Source organism: Pseudopipra pipra, chromosome 26, assembly GCF_036250125.1.
Source record: "Pseudopipra pipra isolate bDixPip1 chromosome 26, bDixPip1.hap1, whole genome shotgun sequence".
Classification (NCBI taxonomy): domain Eukaryota; kingdom Metazoa; phylum Chordata; class Aves; order Passeriformes; family Pipridae; genus Pseudopipra; species Pseudopipra pipra.
Window position 1 is genome coordinate 5332069 of NC_087574.1, and position 24891 is coordinate 5356959.

At 57.5% G+C, this 24891-nt stretch overlaps 1 protein-coding gene across 2 annotated transcripts; it reads right to left on the bottom strand.

Moving 5' to 3' along the window:
- Nucleotides 1-1104: 1104 nt before the first annotated feature.
- SOCS7 (suppressor of cytokine signaling 7) lies at nt 1105-23808 on the bottom strand. 2 transcript variants are annotated; one of them, XM_064636377.1, is made up of 10 exons: nt 22884-23806; nt 18972-19036; nt 13673-13777; nt 12619-12720; nt 11870-12000; nt 11089-11257; nt 9069-9197; nt 7728-7863; nt 6760-6914; nt 1105-5768 (listed from the first exon to the last, which is right to left on the bottom strand). In XM_064636377.1, exons 1-9 carry the CDS (start codon nt 23696-23698, stop codon nt 6794-6796), a joined length of 1773 nt encoding a protein of 590 aa, XP_064492447.1. In that variant the 5' UTR covers nt 23699-23806; the 3' UTR covers nt 1105-5768; nt 6760-6793. The 2 variants fall into 2 exon arrangements, with proteins under 2 accessions (XP_064492447.1, XP_064492448.1); XM_064636378.1 differs by lacking the exon at nt 12619-12720 and having other exon boundaries at nt 2806-5768; nt 22884-23808.
- Between the last annotated feature and the right edge of the window lie 1083 nt (nt 23809-24891).

Below are 24891 nucleotides of genomic sequence, written 5' to 3' on the forward strand. Positions count from 1 at the left end.
CGGGGAGGGGCACCCAGAGCTCCCCTCAACGTGGTTCTGGGCACTGGGACCCTCCCTGATGTGTTTTGGGGCACCTGGAGCACCCCGAGGGGGCACTCAGGGCTCCCCCTGATTTTTTGGGGGGGCACTGGGAGCACCCAGGGGGACACTAATGTGGTTCTGGGCACCAGGAGCACACGGGGCTGGGGGTTAGGGGGGCACCCCAAAGTCTTTTGGGGCACTGGGAGCATCCTGACATCTTTCTGGGCACCAGGAACACCCCGGGGAGGGGCACCCGGGGCACCCCCTGATTTTTCCGTGGCAGTGGGAGCACCCAGTGTCTCTCTGGGCACCAGGAACACCCCAGGGGGGCCACCCCACGGCTCCCCCTGAATTTTGGGGGGCACTGGAAGCACCCAGAGCTCCCCCCAAACATGTTTCTGGGTGTCAGGAGCAGCCCAGGAAGGGCCCCTGGAGCTCCCTGCCGTGGTTCTGGGCACTGGGATGCTCCGAAGGGGACCCCGGGGGTGGGGAGGGGGGGTCACACCCTCAGGATCCACCACACATCAAACACCCAACAACTTCCAATTCTTTTATTTCAAACCCCTCTCTCTTCCCTTCCCACCCACCCGAAAAAAAAACCCAACAAAACCCCCAAAACAAACCCAAAAACCCAAACAAAACCCGCCCAAAAAAACCCCCAAACCCATCAGTCAAAACCACGCTAGAAATGAGTTACAAACACCGAGTCAGCTCTCCCTCACTGACCGCTCAGGGGAAAAAAAAAACCAACCAAACCAAAAAAACCACCCCAAAAATCCCCCAAATCCAGGAATTCCACGCCAGCTTCCCTCCCCCAGCACCTGCAGCAGTTACTGCCGTCCCCCACGAGAGGCCAAACATGCCTATTAATACAATATATACAGACAAACCCACAGGTACAGCCAGGCTCCCCCTCCCCACCCCCAAAAATAACCAAACACACCCAAAAGTGCATTTGTGGTTTATATCAAAAAACGTCATTTTTCTTTTCCTTTTTTTTTTCCCTTTTTTTTTTTTTCTTGCTTTTTTGTTTGGTTTTTTTTGTGTTTTTTTTTTTATCTGAAAGATTGGTCTGCAAGTCTGTTTGGTTTTTCTTTTTTTGTTTGTTTTCATTGTTTTGTTTTGTTTTTAAACCATTTAGTAACTTTTTAATATAGTTTACGAAAATAAATTATACAGCAACTATTTTAATAAATTAAGCACACACCAAAAAAAAAAAAAAATTAAAAACGAGGAGGGGGGGTGGGGAAATAAAGATAAAATTAAGCAAAGCTGCATTTTTTTTGTTGTTGTTGTTCTGCCCAAAGGTGGTTCCACAGCTCCTGCCCTTGGAGCTGCCAAAATCTGCTCATTCCCTCTCTAAAGGCAAGGCTGGATCCAGTGTAAATCCTATTTTTTGGGGGGATTGAAGCCCTGGATGGGGTGGGGGGAGCACTGGGAGCTCCCCAGTGTGTTACTGGGCACCAGTTGTGCTTGTTCAGCTGGAGGCACAGTTGGAGGCAGCGCTGCCAGGACCCCCCCTGATCCCAAGGGATGTTTGGGAAGGGGGTTCCCACCTGCCCCACCTCACCTGGAAGACTCTGGATGAGGAGTGAGGGGCCTGCTCGGAGCATGTGGATAAATCCCTCCATTCCCAGAGTAAAAGGGGCTGGAAAAGTGGATAAATCCCTCTGTCCCCAAAAGCCAAGGAGGGTTTGGAGAGGTGGATAAATCCCTCTGTCCCCAAAAGCCAAGGAGGGTTTGGAGAGGTGGATAAATCTCTCCGTTCCCAAAACCAAGGGGGATTTGGAAGGTGGATAAATCCCTTATATCCCCAAAAGCCAAGGAGATTGAGATTGGAAAAGTGCATAAATCCCTGCATTCCCAAAGCTAAAAGAGGTCTGGAAGGTGGATAAATCCCTCTGTTCCCAAAAGCTAAAAGAGGTCTGGAAGGTGGATAAATCCCTGCATTCCCAAAGCTAAAGAGGTCTGGAAGGTGGATAAATCCCTCCATTCCCAAAAGCCAAGGGGATTGGGAAGGTATCCAGGTGGGCCCCCCCTAAACCCTCAGCCCTGATGGTCAATTTGAAGGGTTAAAACCATCCCAAGGACAGATTTTTAACTGCAAGGAATGAAGGAAAAGGGCCAGTTCCCTTCCTCCTGGGAGCAGGCAAGGCCCTTCCTTCAGCAAATCCCACTTTTCAGAGGTTTTTCTCCCCAGAACACTCCTGGGATTTGAGCCCCCCAACCACCACCTGCGGCACAGCCTCACAGGGTCGCTGCTAAAACCACTTTCAGGGGTTCAAAAAAACGCTTTTAGGGATTAAAATCTGGCAACACCACACCTGGAGCTTCCAAATCCACCCATTCCCAACCGCAGGAGCAGCCCAGGTGGTTCCCATACAGGACCAATCCTGCAAATCCAGTTGCAAACCCCAACCCAACTCAAGCCAGGGATGAATTTTTCCACCCTTTTCTCTTTTTTTTTTTTGGCCCCAAGGAGGTGGAAGCCGAGCTGGAAACTTCCATGTGAGAAAACTTCCCTGGTTTATCCCAATTTTCTCGCTGCTGGAGGGAGGAAGGTCATTCCCCACCTCGAAATAGGGTGTTGGGAGAAGAGGGGGAAGCTGCCAAGCTGAGCACAGGGCTGAGGGCTGCCCCCACCCAGCTGGAAAAGCACAGAAAGGAGCTTTTCCATGGACAATTCCTGCGCTCCAGTGGGTTTCATGGTCCATTTCCCGGCTCCGGGAGCAGGACAAGCACCTCTGCACAATTCAAGGTTGGATAAAGGGTGGTGATAAAATGTTTTTCCCCGGATCAGCAGGATGGGAGCAGCCTCCAGAACATTCCAGGCAGGATAACACAGCCCCAGGGGTCCATTCCCCAAACTGGGATCGTTGGGAAGGCAGGGCCCAGGCACCCCCTGGAGATGTTCCCACAGAGCCCCCCCCTCACTTCCAGCCCCGGATCAAACCCTCTGGCTCATTCCCAGCCCCACATGGATCAAACCCCTCACTCCCCTCACACCTCCCCGTGCAGGAACAGCTTTGTTTTCCATGGATTTCAGGAGAAGGCTGTTAACTACAGTTAACCTTGGGATCTCAGCCAGCACCACCAGCCACGGGCTGGGGCTGGCACTGACCTGCTCCAGCTTTCCCGCCTGGCTCGGAGCAAGGAGAGGTGGAGCAGAGCCCTGGGAATGCTGAGGAGCATCTGCCACCTCCACGGATCCTTGGGAGGGGTCTCATCCCTATCCCACCCCTCGCCATCCCCTGTCCAACACCTCCCAGCACGTCTCCTCCGTCATTTCAGACCCAAAACCTCCCCCCTGGCCCAAATTTGGGAAGAGCTGCCCCCCTGGTCCAAATTTGGGAAGAGCTGACCCCCTGGCCCAAATTTGGGAAGAGCTGCCCCCCTGCCCCACCACGCTCAGGGTTCAAGTAACAGCAGGAGCACCATCAGGCTGTTGGGATAAATCCCACAGGGACACCAACAGCCGACCAGAAAACATGGAATTCAAGTATTGGCCCCGAAGTCCGGCTGCTCCAACGGCTCTGGAAGGTGTGGAACCACCTCGTGCTCCCTCAGGGGGAGCTCTGGGGGGACACGGGGATGGGGTGGGATGTGGGGATAGGGTGGGATGGAGTGGGATGTGGGGATGGGGTGGGATGTGGGGATGGGGTGGGATGTGGGGATGGGGTGGGATGGGGTGGGATGTGGGGATGGAGTGGGATGGGGTGGGATGGGGTGGGATGTGGGGATGGGATGTGGGGATGGGGTGGGATGGGGTGGGATGTGGGGATGGGGTGGGATGGGGTGGGATGCAGGGATGGGGTGGGACAGGGGATGGGGTGGGATGCAGGGATGGGGTGGGACGCAGGGATGGGGTGGGATGCAGGGATGGGGCACTGCAGGAAATCTCTCCTGACCCACCAGGGTTGTGCGTTTTGACCCCAAAACAAGCCCAGCACCCCCTCCCAGTGCCCACCCAGCACCCCCCTTCCCTGCTCTGCCCTCCAGGTTGGCTCCTTCCCCCTTCCCAAGCCCAGCCTGCACCTCTCCATCCCGGGACAGGGAAGGAAGGAGTGGGAATGTTGTCACTGACACACTGGGGGGAGCAGGAGCTTCTCCAGCTTCCCTGTTCCCTGCATCCCACACACCCCAGCCATGCCATGGATCCTGCTCCCAGGGGTCTCTTCCTGGGGAGAAGCCTGGCCATGGAGCTGGACCCCCCATTCCCAAGCCTGGCTCTTGGGAAGCTCTTCCCCTCCCACAGCCGGGATGGAGCAGCGTCCCATGAGGTATTTCCGTGGATCTGGAAGCCAAATCCTTTCTTTCCAGAGCACGTGAGCCCTCCCAGGGTCCAGGAGGGGACGGGCAGGACAGGGAGGGCAGGATCTGTAGCACCTTTGGGGGCCGGCGGGATTTTTCCGGGCTGCCTTAAAATCCAACGTGGAATTCAAGGACAGGGATCATCCTGCAGGGAGAGCCCAAGGTCCTGGCAGCTCACAGGGCACTCACAGGGCACCCATCCTGATCCACAGGCCCCACAGGATGGAGCAATTCCTTGGATTTAGAGTGCAGGAACTCGCTCCTTTAAATACAGGGATGAAGAGGCTTCTCCAGAATTCCCAGCATCGCTCGGAGCTCCAACATCCAGGAAGTTCCTGCTCAGGGGCTGCAGGGGATGAAGCAGCAGACCAGGATTTGAAGGGGGGGGGGGTGTTATTTGTGCAAGAGCCACCACCTCTCCCAGCTTTGCCGTGGATCCATGGATGTCCCAGGGAGGGAAGGAGCTCCCAGAGGGCAGATGCTGTCCCAGAGAACCCTCAGGGAGCTGCTCCTTGCTCCCAGTCACCCCCAGCAGCTCCTCCTCGGGATCCTTGGCAGCTCCAAAGGAAGCCACTTCATTCCCAGCTTCTGGAATCAGCCAGAGAGGGGCTGGAAGTGCACATCCCATGGCTCTGCAGGAAGTACCTTTGCTCCTCAGGCAGCTCCAACAGTTCCAGCTTCTCCACCTTCCTTCCACTTCCCAGGGGGCTCAGGGGGGATCTTCCAGTGTTTTCTCAGGGAATGGCCCTTCCTCAGAGGAGCAGCACCAACCATTCCCTCGGGATCCAGGACATTCCAACAGCTCAAACACTCCTCCTTCCCCGGGTCCAACCTCCCGTGGGACCATCCCGCAAATCCAGCTGCAAAGCTCAGCTTCCCAGGGCTGGGTTTGGCTCCCTCCTCCCGGATCCTGGGGAGCTCCAAGGTTATTCCCAGAGGTTATTCCACGGAGCTGCAGATCCTCCTGGCTCAGTTTGCCTCCAGCAGCTCCCCAAGCTGCATCCTCCCCTCTCCGTGGGGATCAAAGGACAATCCCACCACGACACCTCGGAGCAGACGGATCTTCCCAGGGAGTGTCCCCTCCTCCCTCCATCTCCTTCCCCACCTCCCAGTTTTCCAAGGCAGGGTCGTCACCACGCAAGTCACTTTCTCATGCTTTTTGAAAACAAAAAACCTGAAAGAAAAATAAAACTTTCCCCAAACTTTGTAAATAGTGCCGTGACATTCCTTGTCCTGCCGGGAGGCTCGGCCGCCTCCGAGACGCCTTTTCCCAGGAGCCAAGGCTCTGGATTCCTGCTCTGCTGGGCTTCTCGGGAATCTTGGCCCCCTCTTCTCTGTACAAAAGGGCTGGAGAGCAGGAGCAGCAGCAGGGGAGTGTGGGGGGCTCCTTCCCACCACGGCCTGGCTCGGGCTGCGGGATGGCAACAACCAAATTCCTGGTGGGAGAGAGAGGGGAGAGGGATCAGCACAGGCTGGGGAGGGAACAACCTGGAGGCTGGTTCCCCTTCCCAGGGAAAGCCTGGAATGGTAAGAGACCCTGAAACCTTGTGCCCCTTCCCAGGGAAAGCCTGGAATGATAAGAGACCCTGAAACCTTGTGCCCCTTCCCAAGGAAAGCTGGGAATGGTAAAAAAACCATGAAGCCTTGTTCCCCTTTCCAAGGAAAGCCTGGGAATGGTGGAAGAACATGAAGCCTTGTTCTCCTCCCCAAGGGTAAAAGATTGTGAAACTTTGCTGCTCTTTCCAAGGAAAGCCTGGGAATTGTAAAAGATTATAAAACCTTGTTCCCCTTTCCAAGGAAAGCTTGGGAATTGTAAAAGATTATGAAGTCTTGTTCCCCTTTCCAAGGAAAGCTTGGGAATTGTAAAAGACTATGAAGTCTTGTTCCCCTTTCCAAGGAAAGCTTGGGAATTGTAAAAGATTATGAAGCCTTGTTTCCTTTCCCAAAGAAAGCTGGGAATGGTAAAGGACTATGAAGCCTTGTTCTCTTTCCCAAGGGTAAAAGGCCAGGAAGCCTTGTTCCCCTTCCCAAGGAAAGCCTGGGTACTGCAGAAAACCAGGAAGCCTTGTTTCCCTTTCCAGAGAAAGCTTGGGAATGGTAGAAGACCATGAAGCCTTGTTGCCCTTCCCAAGGAAAGCCTGGAATGGTAAAAGACTGTGAAACCTTGTTCCCCTCCCCAGGGAAAGCTGGGAATTGCAGGAGACCACGAAGCCTTGGTCTCTTTCCCAAGGGTAAAAAGCCAGGAAGGCTCGTTCCCCTCTCCAAGGAAAACTGGGAATGGCAAGAGACCACGATGAAGCCTTGCTTCCCTCACCAGGGAAAGCTTGGGAATGGTGAAAGGGCCCGGAGTGAAGAGCCAGGGCTGCCCCAGGAGGGTTCTGTGGGTTTGAAATCCCAGGGCTGGCTGCATCCAGCAGCATTCCCTACCATCAGTGCCGGGAGCACGGGCGAGGCGGCTCCGCTACGTGGAGGATTCCGGCTCCTGGGTCTGTCTGGAGATGAGCTGGGCCTCCTTCAGGGACAGGTAAACCTCCTCCTGGGGGTCGTAGTAGTAGAACTTGCGGATGTAGGAGATCAGGGGCCTGGAAAAGGAGCGGGAAGAGCTTCAATCCCTGAGCCACCAAACTCCCCAGAGCCCACCCGGCTCCGTCACCGGGCTGGGAAAGGGAACACCTCGCTCCCGAGCTCGGAATTCCCACGTGCATCCCTGCATCCCATGGGATGCTCATCCCGCTATCCCAAGGCTGGGGGGAAGTCAATCATTCCCTGCCCGGGCCCTCACTGGAGATACAGACCCTTCCCAGGGCCTGGGAGGGCAGGAATGAAAGGGATCCATCCCTGGGATTCATTTGGGCAGCGGGAGCTCGGGAATCAAAGGGATTCATCCCTGGGCAGCAGGAGCTCAGGAATCAAAGGGATTCATCCCTGGGATTCATTTGGGCAGTGGGAGCTCAGGAATGAAAGGGACCCATCCCTGGGCAGTGGGAGCTTGGGAATGAAAGGGATCCATCCCTCGGATTCATTTGGGCAGCAGGAGCTCAGGAATCAAAGGGATCCATCCCTGGGCAGCAGGAGCTCAGGAATGAAAGGGACCCATCCCTGGGACTCACTTGGGCAGTGGGAGCTCGGGAATCAAAGGGATTCATCCCTGGGCAGCAGGAGCTCAGGAATGAAAGGGATCCATCCCTGGGATTCACTGGGGCAGTGGGAGCTCAGGAATGAAAGGGACCCATCCCTGGGATTCACTTGGGTAGCAGGAGCTCAGGAATCAAAGGGATCCATCCCTGGGACCCATCCCTGGGCAGCAGGAGCTGGGGAATGAAAGGGACCCATCCCTGGGATTCACTTGGGCAGTGGGAGCTCGGGAATCAAAGGGACCCATCCCTGGGACTCACTTGGGCAGCGGGAGCTCGGGAATGTGGTCGATCCGGACCAGCTGCCGGATGCGAAAGCGGCAAAGGTGCTGAAGGGATTTGACGTTGCTGAACCTGGAGACGGGATACAGGAGCTGGACGGGCGTTGGAGGGAGACCTTGGGGGGGAAAAAAGCCAATATTGGAGATGAGGAAGTGTTCCTGATCCCAAAGGGAAAAGCTGAGCTCTCCTCAAGTCCGGGTTCCACACGGGATCGTGGGATCATGGAATGGTTTGGGTGGGAAGGGACCTTAAAGCTCATCCAGTCCCACCCCCTGCCACGGGCAGGGACACCTTCCACTATTCCAGGTTGCTCCAAACCCCATCCAACCTGGCCTGGGACACTTCCAGGGATGGGGCAGCTTCCAGTGACTGCTGGTGTCTGCAGAGGGCAACACTGACCAGCTCCAGGCTGTGCTTCCAGCCTGCAGGAATGCTGGACAGGGAACAGAAGCTCTTTGGGCTGGATCCTCTCGGTGCTGCAGTGCCTGGAAAGGTCCCTGTCCCCAGCAGGAACGGTGGCAGAGTGGGCAGGGAGCAGATTTACCACCATTTTACTGCAAATTCACCTCAACAACCCTCACCCTGCTCTCCATCATTCCCATTCCTGCTCTTTGCTCGAGGCAAATCCCCTTTTCCCAAGTCCTGTCCCCCACTGTTGCTCCCTCCATTCCCCCACTTGGCTCTTCCCTTCCTCTCCCACTGGATTTTTTTGGCTGACAGGACAGAGAGCAGCAAAACCCAGGGAAACAATAAATCCAGGTCCAGTTGCCTGCCCAGGTTTCCCAGGATGGGGATGGGAGCCCTCCAGGAGTTTGATGGATGGGGAACCAAGCTCTGCAACCGAACGTGCTCCAACAGAGCCACAACATTCCCTCCTGGATTGCAAGCCCCTGCCTGTGGATGGGCCCTCCAGGGACTCCAAATCCACGGAATCATCACCTGAGGCTCCCTCTGAGCTCACACCTGGAATCCCTCCCACATCCCTGCCCTCCACGGCCCCGGGTGGGTCCCAGCCAAGGGAAAACCGGGAAGCCACAAAGCACGGGGTGGTTTGAGACTGGGGGAGAGGGAAGGAAGGGGGGGTTTTAGCAGCCAAATAATTGCTTGTTGAGGGAGCAGCTTCCAGGCTCGGGCATTTGCCAGAGGGAGGTGGGATCACGATCCCAAACTCCTGGGGAGGAAAGTTTGGGAAGTCTCCTCACCCTCAGGGTGTGCAAGGACGGGGAGCAGGACACTGAGCACAGCCCAAGGTCACACCAAACCCCCTCTGTGGGGCAGGGGAGCAGCTGATCCCGGAGCAAAGCCCCTCCCTGGGCTCACCTGGGACCCTGGAGCGCAGGAAGTAGAGGAATTTCCCGTTTTTGGAGTGCATGATGGCCCTCTTGATGAACTCCACCACCGACTGGCACCGGTCCTCGAACTTGGGGTGGCACCACAGGCTGAAGGTCCCTGTGAGAGAGCAGAGGAGGTGGCACGTCATGGGAGCACCAGGGGCAAGAGGGGACATTTGGAGATGGGTCTGGCGCTCCCAAAATCCAGGGGAACGTCCCAGGCCGACTTCTCAGAGCTGGGATGGGGCACTAAGAGGGAACAACCCAGTGTTGTTCCACTGGGACCAGTGCTCTCCAGGAGCTGGGGGATGCACAGAGAGGTGGGACAGAGTGGCCACTGGCACCCAGAGGTGGCCACAAGCCACCCCTGCCTGAAACTGTGAACAGCTGCCACTGCTGGGTCTGGAACTTCAACCAAAATACACTTTAATTTGCAGAAGTCCTTGCTCCTCTGCAGGATCATGGGATCATAGGATCATGGAATGGTTTGGGTGGGAAGGGACCTTAAGGCTCATCCAGTCCCACCCCCTGCCATGGGCAGGGACACCTTCCACTATTCCAGGTTGCTCCAACCTGGCCTTGGACACTCCCAGGGATGGGGCAGCAGTATCCCACCCCCAGCATCCCCAAAGGAAGCTCTTGGAGGTTTTTAAACCAGACACCCAGGAGCTGCTGTCCCCTTTTCCCAGCCCTGTGGCTGCCAGGGATCAGGTTCCACAGCTGCCTGTCCCTGCCAGCTGCTCCCAACACCTTAATTAAAGGGACTGTTAAGTAGGAGCAGGGTCACAGCCCAGGCCACGGGTGTCCCTGTGCTGTCCCTGTCCCTGTCACCCGACACGACGCCCGCCCCAGGGTGAAACTGGAGATGGGGACACGGGGCCAGCAGCCCCCAGGCAGGTCCCAGAGCTCCAAAAGGGGCTAAAACCTCCAGTCAGACCAGCTCAACCACCCCTGGGCTGCACAGACACCCCCTCCCTGCACCAAAACCCCGGATTCAGGGAACAGCTCAGGTTAAAAAAGGTCTCTTGAGTCCAAACACTGTCCCACATCAGCACTAAAACCCTGTCCCCAGGTGCCACATCCACTGGGTGTTTTCCACATCCACGTGGTTTCTGAGCACTTCCAGGGCTGGTGACTCCACCACTGCCCTGGGCAGCCTGGAAACCATGCTTTCCATCAATAAGTTTTTCCTGATTTAGGAAAAGGAGTCCCCTCAGGTCCCAGCCCCGAACTGAGACGTCAGAGAGCAGCAGGAGAAGTTTCCTCCCAAGCTCAGTTATGGAAAAGCCTCAAACTCCTCCAGCTGTGAGAGCCTCTCCCGCTTTCCATGAGGACAAGGTGAAAATCCTTCCTTCTTGGCAGCAGGGAGCTGGCTCTGGACAGGCTGGAATTAATGCTGGGACATCTTCCCATCAAGAGGGGCTCAACTCCCACAGTGCTGATGTGGTACATCACATCCCAGTGCCACAGGATCCCAAAAACCCTGCTGCCAGGCATTTCTTTGGCTCCAGTTTTCCAGAGCGTGGCCTGAGGAACTCTTGATTCCCAGTTTTTCAGAGCGATGGGGAGTCGCTCCTCGAGGCAAAAGAAAGGAGCTCAAACACCTTTTTATTACCCCAAAAGGCCACAAAAAACGCTCTTAAAATTAACAGGAAGGAGCTGGACAGGCTTTTACATCAAATAATTGGGATTTGCTGAAGACTGAAGGCTTTGGGGCCTGGATGCTGCTGGGGGAAAGCAATGACACAAAATCAGAAAAACCTTAAAACTGGGCTAAAAAAAAAAAAACAAAACAGTTTAACTTAAACCCAGGAAAAGCTTAAAATTAGGCTACAAAAAAAACTCCAGTCTAACTTAAACCCAGGAAAAGCTTAAAATTAGGCTACAAAAAACCCCCCAAGCCTGACTTAAAATCAGCTCAACACAGGAGTGAGGACACGCTGGGGCTGCTGCTGCTCCCCCTCTCCTGCCAGCTCTGCTCTGGGGGTGCTGGGCCCCCCCTTCCTCACCTCTGTAGTGCTCCATCCTGGTGTGGTGGGTGATGCCCTGGGACCTGAAGCTCAGGCTCAGGATGTACCGGGGGTCGGAGCTGTCCCGCACCAGGAAGGACCCGTCGGGTTTCCCCTTCAGCTTCATCTCGGCGTCCTCCCAGTTCATGGGGCCCCAGTACCACCCACACTGGGGAGAGAGGCAGGCAGAGGGTCAGGGCACACCAAACAGGGGATTTGTCAGCAGCCACAACCTGCTCCTGCTGCCGCATTCCCAAATGGAAGTGCTTTGTATCCCTGACTTTGTATGGTCGGGGTGGGAAAGGCACCATCCCATCCCTCACCACCCCAAAGGTGGGGAGAGGACAGAGGAGACCACGACACCCCCTCCATGCACAGCAAAATGCTCTCCTGGGCTCAAAGAACTGTGGGATAATTCAAGCTGGGAAAGAGCTCCGGGATGGCCGAGTCCAACCCTTCCCCCAAACCCACGGCCCCAAGTGCTCCACGGGGGTTTTTAAGTCCCTCCAGGGAGGGCAATTCCACCCCTGCCCTGAGCAGCCTGTTCCAGTGCCTGTTCCACCACATCCCACCTAAACCCCTCCTGCTGCAGCTTCAGGATGCTTCCTCTTGTCCCCGGAGAACGGATCGACCCCCTGGCTGGGGGAAAGGCAGGAGAGGTTTTTCCCACCCCTACCCTAATCCTGTGCTCCCAAGTCCACGAAGGGGACGATCAACCCCCCCAAAATCAAACCCTGAAGGTGCAGTTTTTCCCTCCCCCCCGTCCCAGGAGCCCCTTTACCTTCTCCAGCTCCCTCAGGCTGGCGGCGAAGCTGCTGGAATCGGGTCGGGAGAGGGGACACTGCAGGTGTGGGATGGGCTGGGCCACCCCCCCCTCCGGAGGCCGCACTGGGACAATCCTGGGAAAGGCATCTGCACAGGGAAAAACAAGCCAGGGCCACCATCAGCCACAGGGAGACCCCCCAGGGACGGTGATCCCAGTGATCCCAGTGATCCTGGCACAGCTCCGGAGCTCAGGGGAGGAGGAGGACCCACAGAAGGACAAAATCCTCGTGAAGGACACAAATCCTTCCCTGTGCCTCCACCTGCTCTTCCTTACTCTGGCTGGGAGGGAAGGCGTGGGAGGAGAGGGAGGGATGGGCACACACATCCTGGAAAAGGGGCAGGAAAAGCCCTCTGGGTCCCGAGGAGAGCGAAAGCAAAAAGGGGGAATTAGCTCAGGAAAACTGGGAGGGGGGTGTCACAGGCTGGGGTTCCTGCCTGGAATTCTGCTCCCATGGCACTGCTGACCCTCCTTATCAGGGTGGGCTGAACCCCACTGAGGGTAAAGCTCAACCCTGAGCTCCAGGGAAACCACGGAGGGCAACAGGAGCCACGGGAGCAGAGCCTGGACAGGGCAGTGCCTGCAGTCCCTGAGCAGCCAAGGCAGCACCAGAGATGGAAAAAGCCTCAAAGCTGAGCCAGAAACCCCCTCCCCAAAGTGCAGATTCCTGAAGGGAAAAGCCAGAGCCTCGGGAAAGCTCCGCTGACCTGGGGCGTGGGGCGGAGGAGGCGGAGGCAGAGGGAAAGACTGCAGGGAAGAGCCCATGGGACCCACTAGGACAGATGGAGGCAGCGTCCCACTGATATCATCTAGGAGAGAACAGAGGTGAGAGAGGGTCAGAGAGCAGGAGAGAGACAGAGCAAGTGTCCGACAGAACCGAGCCAGGGATCCAGCACTGCCCGGAGGAGGGAGGATGGAGCTTCCCCCTGGCAGCTCCTCATCCCCCTCTGGCTTCTGGAGGCCCTGCACACACACACATGTTCCCAGAGGAGAGGAATCCCTTTTCCAGCATGGGAAAAAGAGGCAGTTCCAGGAGATTTCAGCCCCAGCACATGGGACAGCTGCTGACCTCACCCACCCCAGGCTGCTCCTGCTCGGAGGGAGCATCCCAGGAGCCTCCACTCCCACCAGCTGGATCCCAGGGAAGGGATCCCTCCAGCCTCCCTGGAAGGGATCCCTCCAGCCTCCCTGGAGGGGATCCCTCCAGCCTCCCTGGAAGGGATCCCTCCAGCCTCCCTGGAAGGGATCCCTCCAGCCTCCCTGGAAGGGATCCCTCCAGCCTCCCTGGAAGGGATCCCTCCAGCCTCACTGGAAGGGATCCCTCCAGCCTCCCTGGAAGGGATCCCTCCAGCCTCCCTGGAAGGGATCCCTCCAGCCTCCCTGGAAGGGATCCCTCCAGCCTCCCTGGAAGGGATCCCTCCAGCCTCCCTGGAAGGGATCCATCCTCCCTGGAAGGGATCCCTCCATCCTCCCTGGAAGGGATCCCTCCAGCCTCACTGGGAGGGATCCATCCTCCCTGGAAGGGATCCCTCCAGCCTCCCTGGGTGATGGGCAGGCAGGGGAAACATTCCCAAAGGCAGCAGAAATGCTCCAGAACCATCAGATTCCCCCCTCCCCTCCCCTCCCGTCCTGCTTGATCCCAGGGGAATCTGAAGCTTCCCAGGAATCCCCTGTGTGTGGTGCAGGGTCAGGGGGCCCCGAGGGTGTCCCCCCCCAGGGATCCCACATTCCCAGCCCCCCCAGGGGATCCCGGGATGGTACCGAGCAGGCTGAGGCTCCTCCGGGGGGGAGGGGGAGGGGTCGGAGGGTGGGGGGAGGTCAGTCCTCGCTGGGAGATGTCCACGTCCACCAGTGACACCGTCTCACCTGCAGGGGGGGGGAGAACACCCTGTCAGAGCCGGGGGGAGGAGGGGAAGGGGCAGGAACCTCCGCAGGGGTTGGGAAATTATCCCGTCAGTTGTTTCTGAACCCGATTTCCCCCCCGTGTCACACTCTGGAGACACCAATCACCACCCAAATCTGGGGGCTCTCAAGCCCCTCCCCCCTGAGACTCCCACATTTGGGGTCTCTCAGGCCCCTCCCCTCCCAAGACCCCGAATTAGGGTCCCTAATAGCCCCTCCCCCTCTCCAAGAGCCCCAAATTTGGGTCCCTCAAGCCCCTCCCCTCCCAAGACCCCCCCAAATTTGGGTCCCTAAAGGTCCCCCCCCGAGACCCCTCAAATTTGGGTCCCCTAGACAACCAAGGCCCCCCAAATTTGGGTCCCTCAAGCCCCTCCCCCTCCCAAGACCCCCAAATTTGGAGTCTCTCAAGCCCCTCTCTCCCTCCATGACCCCAAAATTTGGGTCCCTCAAGCCCCTCCCCTCCCAAAATCCCCCAAATTTGGGTCCCCTGGACAACCAAGACCCCCCAAATTTGGGTCCCTCAAGCCCCTCCCTCCCAAGACCCCCAAATTTGGGGTCTCTCAGGCCCCTCCCCTCCCAAGACCCCAAATTAGGGTCCCTAATAGCCCCTCCCCCTCTCCAAGAGTCCCAAATTTGGGTCCCTCAAGCCCCTCCCTTCCCAAGACCCCCCAAATTTGGGTCCCCTGGACAACCAAGACACCCCAAATTTGGGTCTCTCAGGCCCCTCCCCCCCAAGACCCCCCCAAATTTGGGTCCCTAAAGGTCCTCCCCCCCCGAGACCCCTCAAATTTGGGTCCCTCAAGACCCTCCCCTCCCCTCCCAAAACCCCCCAAATTTGGGTCCCCTGGACAACCAAGACCCCCCAAATTTGGGTCCCTCAAGCCCCTCCCTCCCAAGACTCCCAAATTTGGGGTCTCTCAGGCCCCTCCCCTCCCAAGACCCCAAATTAGGGTCCCTAATAGCCCCTCCCCCCCCTCCAAGACTCCCAAATTTGGGTCCCCCAGGCCCCTCCCCCCCCAAGACCCCTCAAATTTGGGTCCCCTGGACAACCAAGACCCCCCAAATTTGGGTCCCTCAAGCCCATCCCCCCCCAAGAACCCCCCAAATTTGGGTTTCTCAAGCCCCTCCCCTCCCAAGACCCCCAAATTTGGAGTCTCTCAAGCCCCTCTCTCCCTCCATGACACCAAAATTTGGGTCCCTCAAGCCCCTCCCCTGGACAACCAAGACCCCCAAATTTGGGTCCCTCAAGCCCCTGCTCCCCAAGACCCCCAAATTAGGGGTCTCTCAGGCCCCTCCCCCCCCGAGACCCCAAATTTGGGTCCCTCAAGCCCCTCCCCCCCCGAGACCCCACCCTTTCCCAAAAATCAGGCTGAGTGACTGACACTGTTCCTGTGCCTGAACCCCCTCCAAGCCCAGCCCCAGGAGGCTCCAAGAGGCTTTTCCAGCCCGGAATTCCCACAAAAGCAGAGCTGGGTGACACTGGGGACACGATCCCACAGCCAGGGTGGCACCTGCTGCCCCAGGATTCCAGTCACACCCCTGCAGTGACCAAACAGAAACACCTTCTGCCCCAAAGGCCACAAAAACGCTCCTAAAAATCAATAAGAAGGCCCTGGACGGGCTTTTAAATGAAATGCATTTTAAATTAAAGTGGGATTCCCCAAAAGCTTAAAGGCTCTGGAGCCAGGGGATGCTGCCTGGGGGAAGGAGTGACACAGAGGCTCTGAAAAGCAGAGGAGCTCTTAAAACCAACCTGACTTAAACCAGGGAAAGTTGAAAATTAGGCTGAAACCAACCAAACTTAAACCAGGGAAAGCTGAAAATTAGGCTAAAACCAACCAAACTTAAAATCAGGGAAAGCTGAAAATTAAATTAGGCTAAAACCAACCTGACTTAAAACCAGGGAAAGTTGAAAATTAGGCTGAAATCAACCAAACTTAAACCAGGGAAAGCTGAAAATTAGGCTAAAACCAACCAAACTTAAAATCAGGGAAAGCTGAAAATTAAATTAGGCTAAAACCAACCTGACTTAAAACCAGGGAAAGTTGAAAATTAGGCTGAAATCAACCAAACTTAAACCAGGGAAAGCTGAAAATTAGGCTGAAACCAACCAAACTTAAACCAGGGAAAGCTGAAAATTAAGCTAAAACCAACCTGACTTAAAGCAGGGAAAGTTGAAAATTAGGCTAAAACCAACCTAACTTAAAGCAGGGAAAGTTGAAAATTAGGCTAAAACCAACCTGACTTAAAGCAAGGAAAGCTGAAAATTAAATTAGGCTAAAACCAACCAAACTTAAACCAGGGAAAGTTGAAAATTGGGCTGAAATCATGGGAGAGGGATGAAAACCCCAAACCAAACCAAGGTCAGAGCATCTGCCTCGACACCAGGACCTTAAATCCCAAAGGGAAAAAATAAAAAAACAGCCATGGTGGGTTTTTCCCCCCCCAAAAAAGAAAACCCCTCAGCCCAGCCAGGCTCTGGTGAAGCCCCAACACCAAAGCAGAGGATCCTGAGGAGCTCAGACGTGGCCTGGAGGAGGAGGAGCTGCCTCAGATCCGAATTCCTGGGGGCAGGAGCTGCTCTCCTGCACCTCCCACCCCCTGGCAGGTGGATCCACCTGCCCCACACACACCCAGGGCTGCTCTGACTCAGCTCCCTCCTGCTTTTTGGGAGCCCTGGCTGTTCCCAGGCAGGTGTTGAGGGTGGTTGTCATGCCCTGGCCCCGGGGCATTGCTGGGGTGGGGCACACGTGGCCCCACACCCCAAAAATGAAGTGGTTGGGCTGCATTCAGCTCGTGTAAACGCCACCAGAGGCACCCAGGCAAGAGGAGCTGCAATAATTCAGCTTTTAAGCCCTTCCCAAGGCAGTGGGAGAGAGCAAGAAATGCTTCCCATGGACCAAATCTGCTTCCCAGCTCCAGCTTCCCCCAAAAAATCCTATTCCACACTCCTCCTCCTCCTCCTCCTCTTCCTCCTCCTCCTCCTCTTCCTCCTCCTCTCCTCATGCTCTGCAAGATCCCAGTTCCACTGACTGGGAAAAAACTGCCACAGGTCACTTCAAAAATAGTTAATGGGATAAACTAATAATTAATGAAATTTTAAATTCCACTGACTGGGAAAAAATTGGCACAGGTCACTTCAAAAACAGTTAATGGGATAAACTAATAATTAATGAAATTTTAAGTTCCACTGACTGGGAAAAAATTAACACAAGTTGCTTCAAAATTAACAGGATAAACTAATAATTAATGAAATTTTAAACTCCACTGACTGGGAAAAAATTGGCACAGGTCACTTCAAAAATAGTTAATGGGATAAACTAATAATTAATGAAATTTTAAATTCCACTGACTGGGAAAAAATTGACACAGGTCACTTCAAAAACAGTTAATGGGATAAAAAAAATTAAAGAAATTTTAAATTCCACTGACTGGGAAAAAATTGACACGAGTTGTTTCAAAAATAACAGGATAAACTAATAATTAATGAAATTTTAAATTCCACTGACTACCAAAAATTGACACAAGTCACTTCAAAAATAGTTAATGGGATAAACTAATAATTAATGAAATTTAAAGGAAAAGCTCAGGTCACCTCCAGGTTTTCCTCTGCAGGTTCTTGTGAGGAAAAGCAGCTCCACACACACACACATCACCAGCACACAGAATTATGGGGTTTGGTGGTTTTTTTTCCCCTCAGAACTTCCCCAGCAGCAGCTGACAGAGCAGCACAGGCAGCTTTTGGGGTTTTTTTTGCTTTCACCAGCCTTAATTTGCTTAATAAATCTGCAGGTGACAGGGAGGGATCCGCTCCAGCCACGGGAGAGGCACCAGAGGAAGGGATGTGGGACTGGGGAAGGGACCAGGCACCACAACTGAATTCCCCCTGGGTGATTCTGCTCCAAGGAGCCCCAGGAGCAGCTCAGAACCTTCCAGGCACTGGTTCCAGGGAAACCACACCAATGCTCTGCCTCCAAGGTCACCTCTCTGAAATTCCAACCAGTTTTCACAGAGATTCATCAGAACTCTCAAAAAAAGACAAAAAAAAAAAGGGCTTCTCCCTCTTCAGGAATCCAACCCATGTGCTGAGCTCTGCTGTCCAACACCTTTCCCAGCAGGAAAAGAGGCTTCCAGACCAACCCTCCAGCTCCTCTCAGTGCCCAGACACATCCTGGCCCCTCTGCTCCGCAACGAGCCCCTCAACGTGGATTTATTTTGAGTCTGACCTTCCTCCCAGGCCACCCCAGCTGTCAAACACTCACTTGTGACCCTCAGCTCAGAGTCCTCAGGTGGGATTTTCCCAAGTTCCTCAGGGATTCTCCCCAAGCCCTCTGTGGCCAGGACTGTTTTGACTGAGAGGTTGTTTTTTTTTTTCAGCTCCAGAGCTCCCCAAGCCACCAGCAGAGCAGGATTTCCCCCCTCACCACTCCTCAAACCAGCCAACTTCCCCCCAGCAGCAGAAAGGGGAAGGTCACAAACCAGCAGGACACGGGGAAAGGGGGGAGAACGTGCAGGAGGAGGTGCTGGAGATCCCCAAAAAGGTTCTGATTCCCAAAACCGTCACGGAGGAGAAGTTGGACCTGACCTTGGTGTGAGGTCCAGGTGGGAAGCAGGGCTTGGTCTCAGACCCCTCTCCTTGGTCTCAGACCCCTCTCCTTGGTCTCAGACCCCTCTCCTTGGTCTCAGACCCCTCTCTTTGGTCTCAGACACCTTTCCTTGGTCTTAGATCCTTTTCCTTGGTCTTAGACCTCTCTCTTTGGTCTTAGACCCCTCTCCTCCCTCTCAGACCCTTCTCCTCCCTCTCAGACCCCTCTCCTCCCTCTCAGACCCTTCTCCTCCCTCTCAGACCCCTCTCCTCCCTCTCAGACCCCTCTCCTCCCTCTCAGACCCCTCTCCTCCCTCTCAGACCCCTCTCCTTGCTCTCAGACCCCTCTCCTTGCTCTCAGATCCCTCTCCTTGCTCTCAGACCCCTCTCCTCGCTCTCAGACCCCTCTCCTCCCTCTCAGACCCTTCTTTTTGGGTCTAAGGCCAAGCAGGCCAGAGGGACACCACAGAGATCCTGGTTTGGGATCTCGTGGGATCAACATTCCTCACTCAGCACATTTCACAGCAAAAAGAAATGAAACCCCAAACTGGAAGGAACCTTCCGAGTCCTCACCTGTGAAGAGGGGGCTGAACACAACCGGGGAAAAGGCACTTTGAGTTCTTGTCAGTCTGTGTTTCCTGTTGGGAACAAGAAAAAAACGGGGTGAGCAGAAGAAAACACCCCTTGTTTGCCCTTCTCAGCCCAGGAGGGACCTTGTCCCTCCTTCCCAGCAGCTCCATCCAGCCCGACCCCACTCCCAGAGCAGGGCTTTGGCCTAAGTAGGGCAGGCCCAGGAGAGCTGGGGCTCCGTCCTGCCACGAAGCAAATCCCCAAGGAGGTAATTAATGGAGCCTTTGGAAAGAAAAGCCCAAGCAAGTCCAGCAGCCAGAGCCAAGGAGCTGTTTCACAACAGACCTCACGCTGCTGGCCTGGCTTGGGCATTGCCAAATTCCTTGGACAAACAGGTTGGGTCCCTGAGCAATCCGGGGCTGTGCCTGGAGCGTGGCTGTGCCTTTGCAGGACACCAAAATACAGGGGGAGGGGAGGGCAGCTAAACCCAGAGATCCCAAAAGAGATGGAAACAGCTAAAAACACCCCTCTGGTGACTGCCAGGGGTACCAGCAATCCCGGGAAGTCGCTTCCCAGCTGGTTTTATAGCAATGCTGTGCTCTCCCCACTCCTTCCAGCACCTTTCCTCCTGAATATTAAAGGGATTTTCCCACATCCAGGCAGAGAAAACACTGAGGCACAGAGCATGGAACTCCCACAGCGTGAATCCAGGGCTGGGGTGAGCCAACTTCTCTTCTTTGTGCCCAGACACATGGCTTTTATTCACACTTTTAATGTTACCTGCTCACCAATAAAAACACTGAGAGCTCTCCCCACCATCCTGGCAGAGCTGAGTTAATGGTTGGACTTAATGAACCACAAAGCCTTTTCCAACCTAAATGATTCCAGGATTCTCTATAAAACCCCATTAAAATGTGTGGAAGTGTTTTGATTTCGAGCCTCTCACACCTATTCGAGGTTGGGTTGTTTTGGTTTTTTTTTTTCCCCCCCCTCAATTCACCAATTATCATCCACACCCAAAATTACACTTCTGGACTAATACCAACCAACCTGAACATGCAGTGACAGCTCTGCTCCCACCCACCATGGCAGCCAGAAAGGAACATTTTCCTGCCACCAAAACAGCTCCATTTCATGCCAAGATTTCCCAGCCTCGATTTCCCAGATTTCCCATTTCATCAGCAACAGGGAGAGAGCAAGAAACGCTTCCCATGGACCAAATCTTCCGCTTCCCAACTCCAGTCTCCCCCAAAAAACCTATTCCACACTCCTCGTGTTCTGCTGGATCCCAATTCCACGCACACAACTCTGGGAAATGCCTGGAGCTCCAGAAAAATCAGGATTTTAGGGTCACCAACACAACCAACTGATAAATTCGGGTGCCAACCTGGCAAGTGAGTGGTGGCAGCTGCCTGAGCTTGTGCCCAACCCTGCCCCCTTTCCCTCCAACCTCCTCTGCTGCACAAATTCCTCCCCAAAATAGGCAGTTTCACTATTTTAGCCTTTAAATCCCAACTCCCAGGCCCTGGGTGAGGAGCCACGTGTTGGTATCTCCGTCCATATTTAGTTTCTTGCAGGTCAGCAGAGCCCAGCTATGGATTTGGGATAACAGGGCTGGTTTTCTTCCAAACTGCTGCTGCAGGTGAGGGGGAAGAGCTGCACCCAGCTGGCTCCAGGGCTGGCAGCACCATGGGAAGGTGGGCAGGAATCCTGCTTATCCGAGCCCAAACAGCAGGAATTCTGCCTCTTGGGGATGTTTAAAAATTAAATAACCAGCCACAGACCCAGGGAGCAGCTTCACCTCCAGTCAGGGACAAGAGTTTGGGAACAAGCAGAGGAAGGAGTCGACCCAAAAGTTATATCCACAGGAACCACCAAATCCATGGGCTCATGGAGAGCACCAGTTCCATCCCACATCCATGGGGGCCTCAGGTCAGGAGGCAACAACCTCCAGCTCTCAGCAGAACCCAGGGAAGGTCCTGGCTCGTCCTTGTCCCACCAGCAGGGGAGCAAAAGCATCGTTAATAACTGCCCTCATCATCAGGATGGGATTCCTGGAATTGGGAGGAGCAGAGTCCTCTCTGAACCACAACGTTGCTGCATCAGGCACCTTGAAGTAACCTTTGCTTAAAAAATGTCTAATTAGTGCAAGGAGCTGCATGAGAAGTGACCAGTGAAGTGACCACTGAAGTGACCATCCAGCTCCCTGGCCAAGAGAAGGTCCAGGCAGCAATTCCCAGGTGTTTTTCTGCTCCCCAGTCCTCCCTCCCAGCTCTCCACCACCTGATCCCTGCCCTGGGAGGTCCCAGGACTCCTCCAATTAACCACAAGCCCATTAGCAAACATTATGTCATTACAGGCACCTCGTTTGAGGCCCATTTAGTCCTTTGGGGGGAACTGTCTAAAGCTGCTCCAATGCCCCACGTGCCAAGGGAGGCTCCTCGGGGGCACAGGAGCTCCAGAAAGGACTCAACCCCTGCCCAGCTGCAGGGCTGGGAGCTGCCACCTCCCAGCCCATCCTCTGCTTCAAAGGGGAGCTCGTTCCGAGGTAATTTGGGCCTGCCCTGGCTGCCTGCGGGGCTCTGTCACCACCACCCCAGGTCGGCACCTCCAGCCCGGAGAAAAGCTTCCTGCTCATCCCCCAGCAGGTCCTTGGCTGCAGGAGGAGGGAACACACCCCAAAAATCCCCACGGGAGGATAATGAACCCTGCAGGGAAAGGGCTGTGCTGCAACACTGAGTCCATCCAGTTATCCCGAGCTGCTCCCAGGCTGCTGCCCAGACCTGGGCGGGCTCTCCCGGCCTCCTCCGTGAGGGATTTCGGTTCTGCTGCTGGGAATGTCATGGAAAGTGGTTTCTGGACAATGCAGTGGGTACAGAGCAGCTCTGTGCCCTCCACAGCTGGTACCAAACAGCTGGAACACGAGGCTGATGGAACAGGGTGACACATGGGGGTCCCACAGCAGATCCCAGGATTTGTCCCTCCATCCCAGCCAACCTCTGGCTGCCCATTATTCCTCCTGCCACGTCCTGCATGGAGCACCAGGAGGGAGAGCAGAGCCCCCAGAGCAGCACCCACCACCCCTGAGGCCACTGGAGCCTCAGGAAATGACCCTGCGGGACGTGGGAAGTGAGAGGGAACTCCAGTCCCTTGGATCCAGCACAGTCTTTCCCTGCACCTGCAGCATCCCGGGGCTCCAGTGGCTCCCACAAGCCACCCATCACCTCATCAGTCATGGAAAAATGAAGGATGGAAAAGCCCTCCAAGATCAGCAAGTCCAACCTTCGACCAAATCCCACCAGGGCCACTGAACCGTGTCCCCAAGTGCCACATCCATGTGTTTCTTGAGCACTTCTATGGATGGTGATCCCACCACTTCCATGGGCAGCCTGTTCCAGAGCCTGACGACCCTTTCCATGATGAAATTTTCCCTAATATTCCAACTGAACCTCCCTTGGCACAACTTGGAGCCGTTTCTTCTTGTCCTGTCCCTTGTTCCCTGGGAGCAGAGCCTGATCCCCCCCTGGCTCCCCCCTCCTGTCAGGGAGTTGCAGAGCCAGAAAGTCCCCCCTGAGCCTCCTTTTCTCCAGGCTGAGCCCCCCCAGCTCCCTCAGCTGCTCCTCACAGGACTGATGCTCCAAGCCCTGCTCCTGGTCCTGCTCCCAGATGTTTCTCCACCATCCCCACCGCAGATGCGAGGCTGGAGCGGCGGGTCCCTGCTCCACCAGCCCCTCCGGCCGTGCTCCTGCGAGCACCGAGGCCTCGGCGCTTCTCCGAGAGGCCGGATCGCAGCTCGGAGCCGGTGTTTTGTGTCACCCTCCAGCGAGGCATCGCAGCACCGGCTCCCCATCACCGCCGACCGCGGGAACAGCCCCATCCCATCGCCCCGGCCCTCCGCACCCGCGCCCCCCGTACCTGCCCGTCTCCTGCTCCCGTCCGCGGGCCCCGCACACGTCGGTGAGGCTCCCGGCCGAGGTGGCGGCGGCGCCGGCGGCATCCCCGGCGGCCGAGCCCCCGCTGCAGCTCTTGGTGCGGAAGAGGCGGCTGAGGCGGATCCTGAGCGAGCCCTTCCTGCCGCCGGGGCCGGCCCCGGTGCCCGCGGGGGCCGCGGGCTGCGGCGCGGGGCCGGGGGCTGCTCTGCGGGCGGCCCCGCGCCCGGGGGACCCCGGCTCGTCCTCGGAGCCGCTGCCCGCCTCGTCGGGCTCCAGCGCCTCCAGCACCAGCAGCGCATCGCTCGTCTCCTCCCCGGCGGGCGGCCCCAGGCACGGGCAGGGGGGTCCCGCCGCCCCCTTCGCCCCCAGCCCCGGCGGCGGCCGCAGCCCCAGCGCCGCCAGCTGCAGCTCCAGCCCCCCCTGCGCCGCCCCCCAGCCCGACACCGCCGCCGCCGCCGCCGCCTTGGGCTCCAGCGCGCAGCGGTGCCGCGGGCACAGCTCGGCCCCGCCGCCCCCGGGGACCCCCCCTGCCACCGCCGGGGCCGCCGCCGCCGCCGGGCCGCCGTCCTCGCCGGGCCGCCCCTCGGCCGCCGCGTTGCGGAAAACCATCAGCTGCGGCCGCGGCCCGCCGGGCACCGACAGCCGCCCGCCCGCGCCGGGCACCGCGCCCGCCGCGCCGGCCCCGGCCCCGGCCCCGCCCGCCGCGCCCGCCTCCGGCCCGGGGCCATAGCCCAGCAGCCGGCTGAGCACCCGGTACGAGGCCGCGGCCGCCGCCGCCGCATCCCCGTCGCGCTGCATGGCTACGGCCGCCGCATGGCCCGCGGGCACCGGCACCGGGACGGCCACCGGGACATGCACCGGCACCGGCCGCCGCCGCCGCCCTCGCACGGCCGCGGAGCCCCCCCGGCCCGGCCCGCCCCGCGCCGCCGCCGCTCCCGCTCCGCCCCCGCGCTTCCGCCGCTGGCCGCGCCCCCCCGGCCCCGGTCCCGCCTCTCCCGGTGGTTTCGGTCACGCCCCGGTGTGTGGATGTTGTCCATCCCCGGCCCCGAGCCCCCCGTGCGCACGTGGAGGGGCCGCGGGGATGCGGTGGGAGCGCCGGGATGCGCTCCGAGCACCGGGACCCCCTTCCGAGCACCGGGATGCGCCCCGAGCACCGGGATGCGCCCCGAGCACCGGGATGCGCTCCGAGCCCCCGCACCGACCGACGGCCCCGACACCCACGGGCGGCCCCGGCTCCGAGCCCCGGCACCCACGAGCAGGATTTGGGGGGCACGGAGGGTGGGATCGGGGGGCAGCGGGGACACCCGGAGACGAAGCTCCGGCCACGACCCAGGGGACTCGTTCCCCACCCCGGTACAGCTGCAGGGGAAACTGAGGCACGGGGGCACCGTCACCTTCACATTGCGAGCCCCGCACGGCTCTCTCGCGGCTCTTGCCCCGTTTGTCGCCCCACCGGAGGAGCGGGGATGGGGTCCAGCGCTCTCCACACTTGCCCGGGGCTGGTGGAAAGGGAGGTCACCGTTGCTTCAGGCCGGGGAGGGGGGGAAGCTGAGCACCTCCCGTGCCTCAGTTTCCCCTGTGTAACCACGGCAGTGCTGCGCGGGACCCAGGACATCACACTTGGAGGGTGGGTTTCAGACCCTGCTCGCGCCCATCCCCATCCCGCACCCACCAACCCGCAGCCCCACAGGGACATCCCGGGTGGGTGACAACCCCCGTTCCCACCCCATGGCCGGGGGGGGTGCGGGCACTGCGGGACTGGATCCCTGGACCATCTGGGGACCCCGCGGGCGCCCCGCTCCCCCCCCGGCTGCCGAGGGGACTGGGATACCGGCAGGAAAATTCCCATTCCCGTTGCCATGGCTTCCCATCAGGATGCTCTTGCATCACGGCCAGCCCGAGCCGCCGGGGTGCGGGGGTCCCCCCGCGGGCTCGGCGCAGGGTCCCCCCGGGGCTCAGGGCGGGGGGCTCCGGGGCAGCGCTGCGGCCCG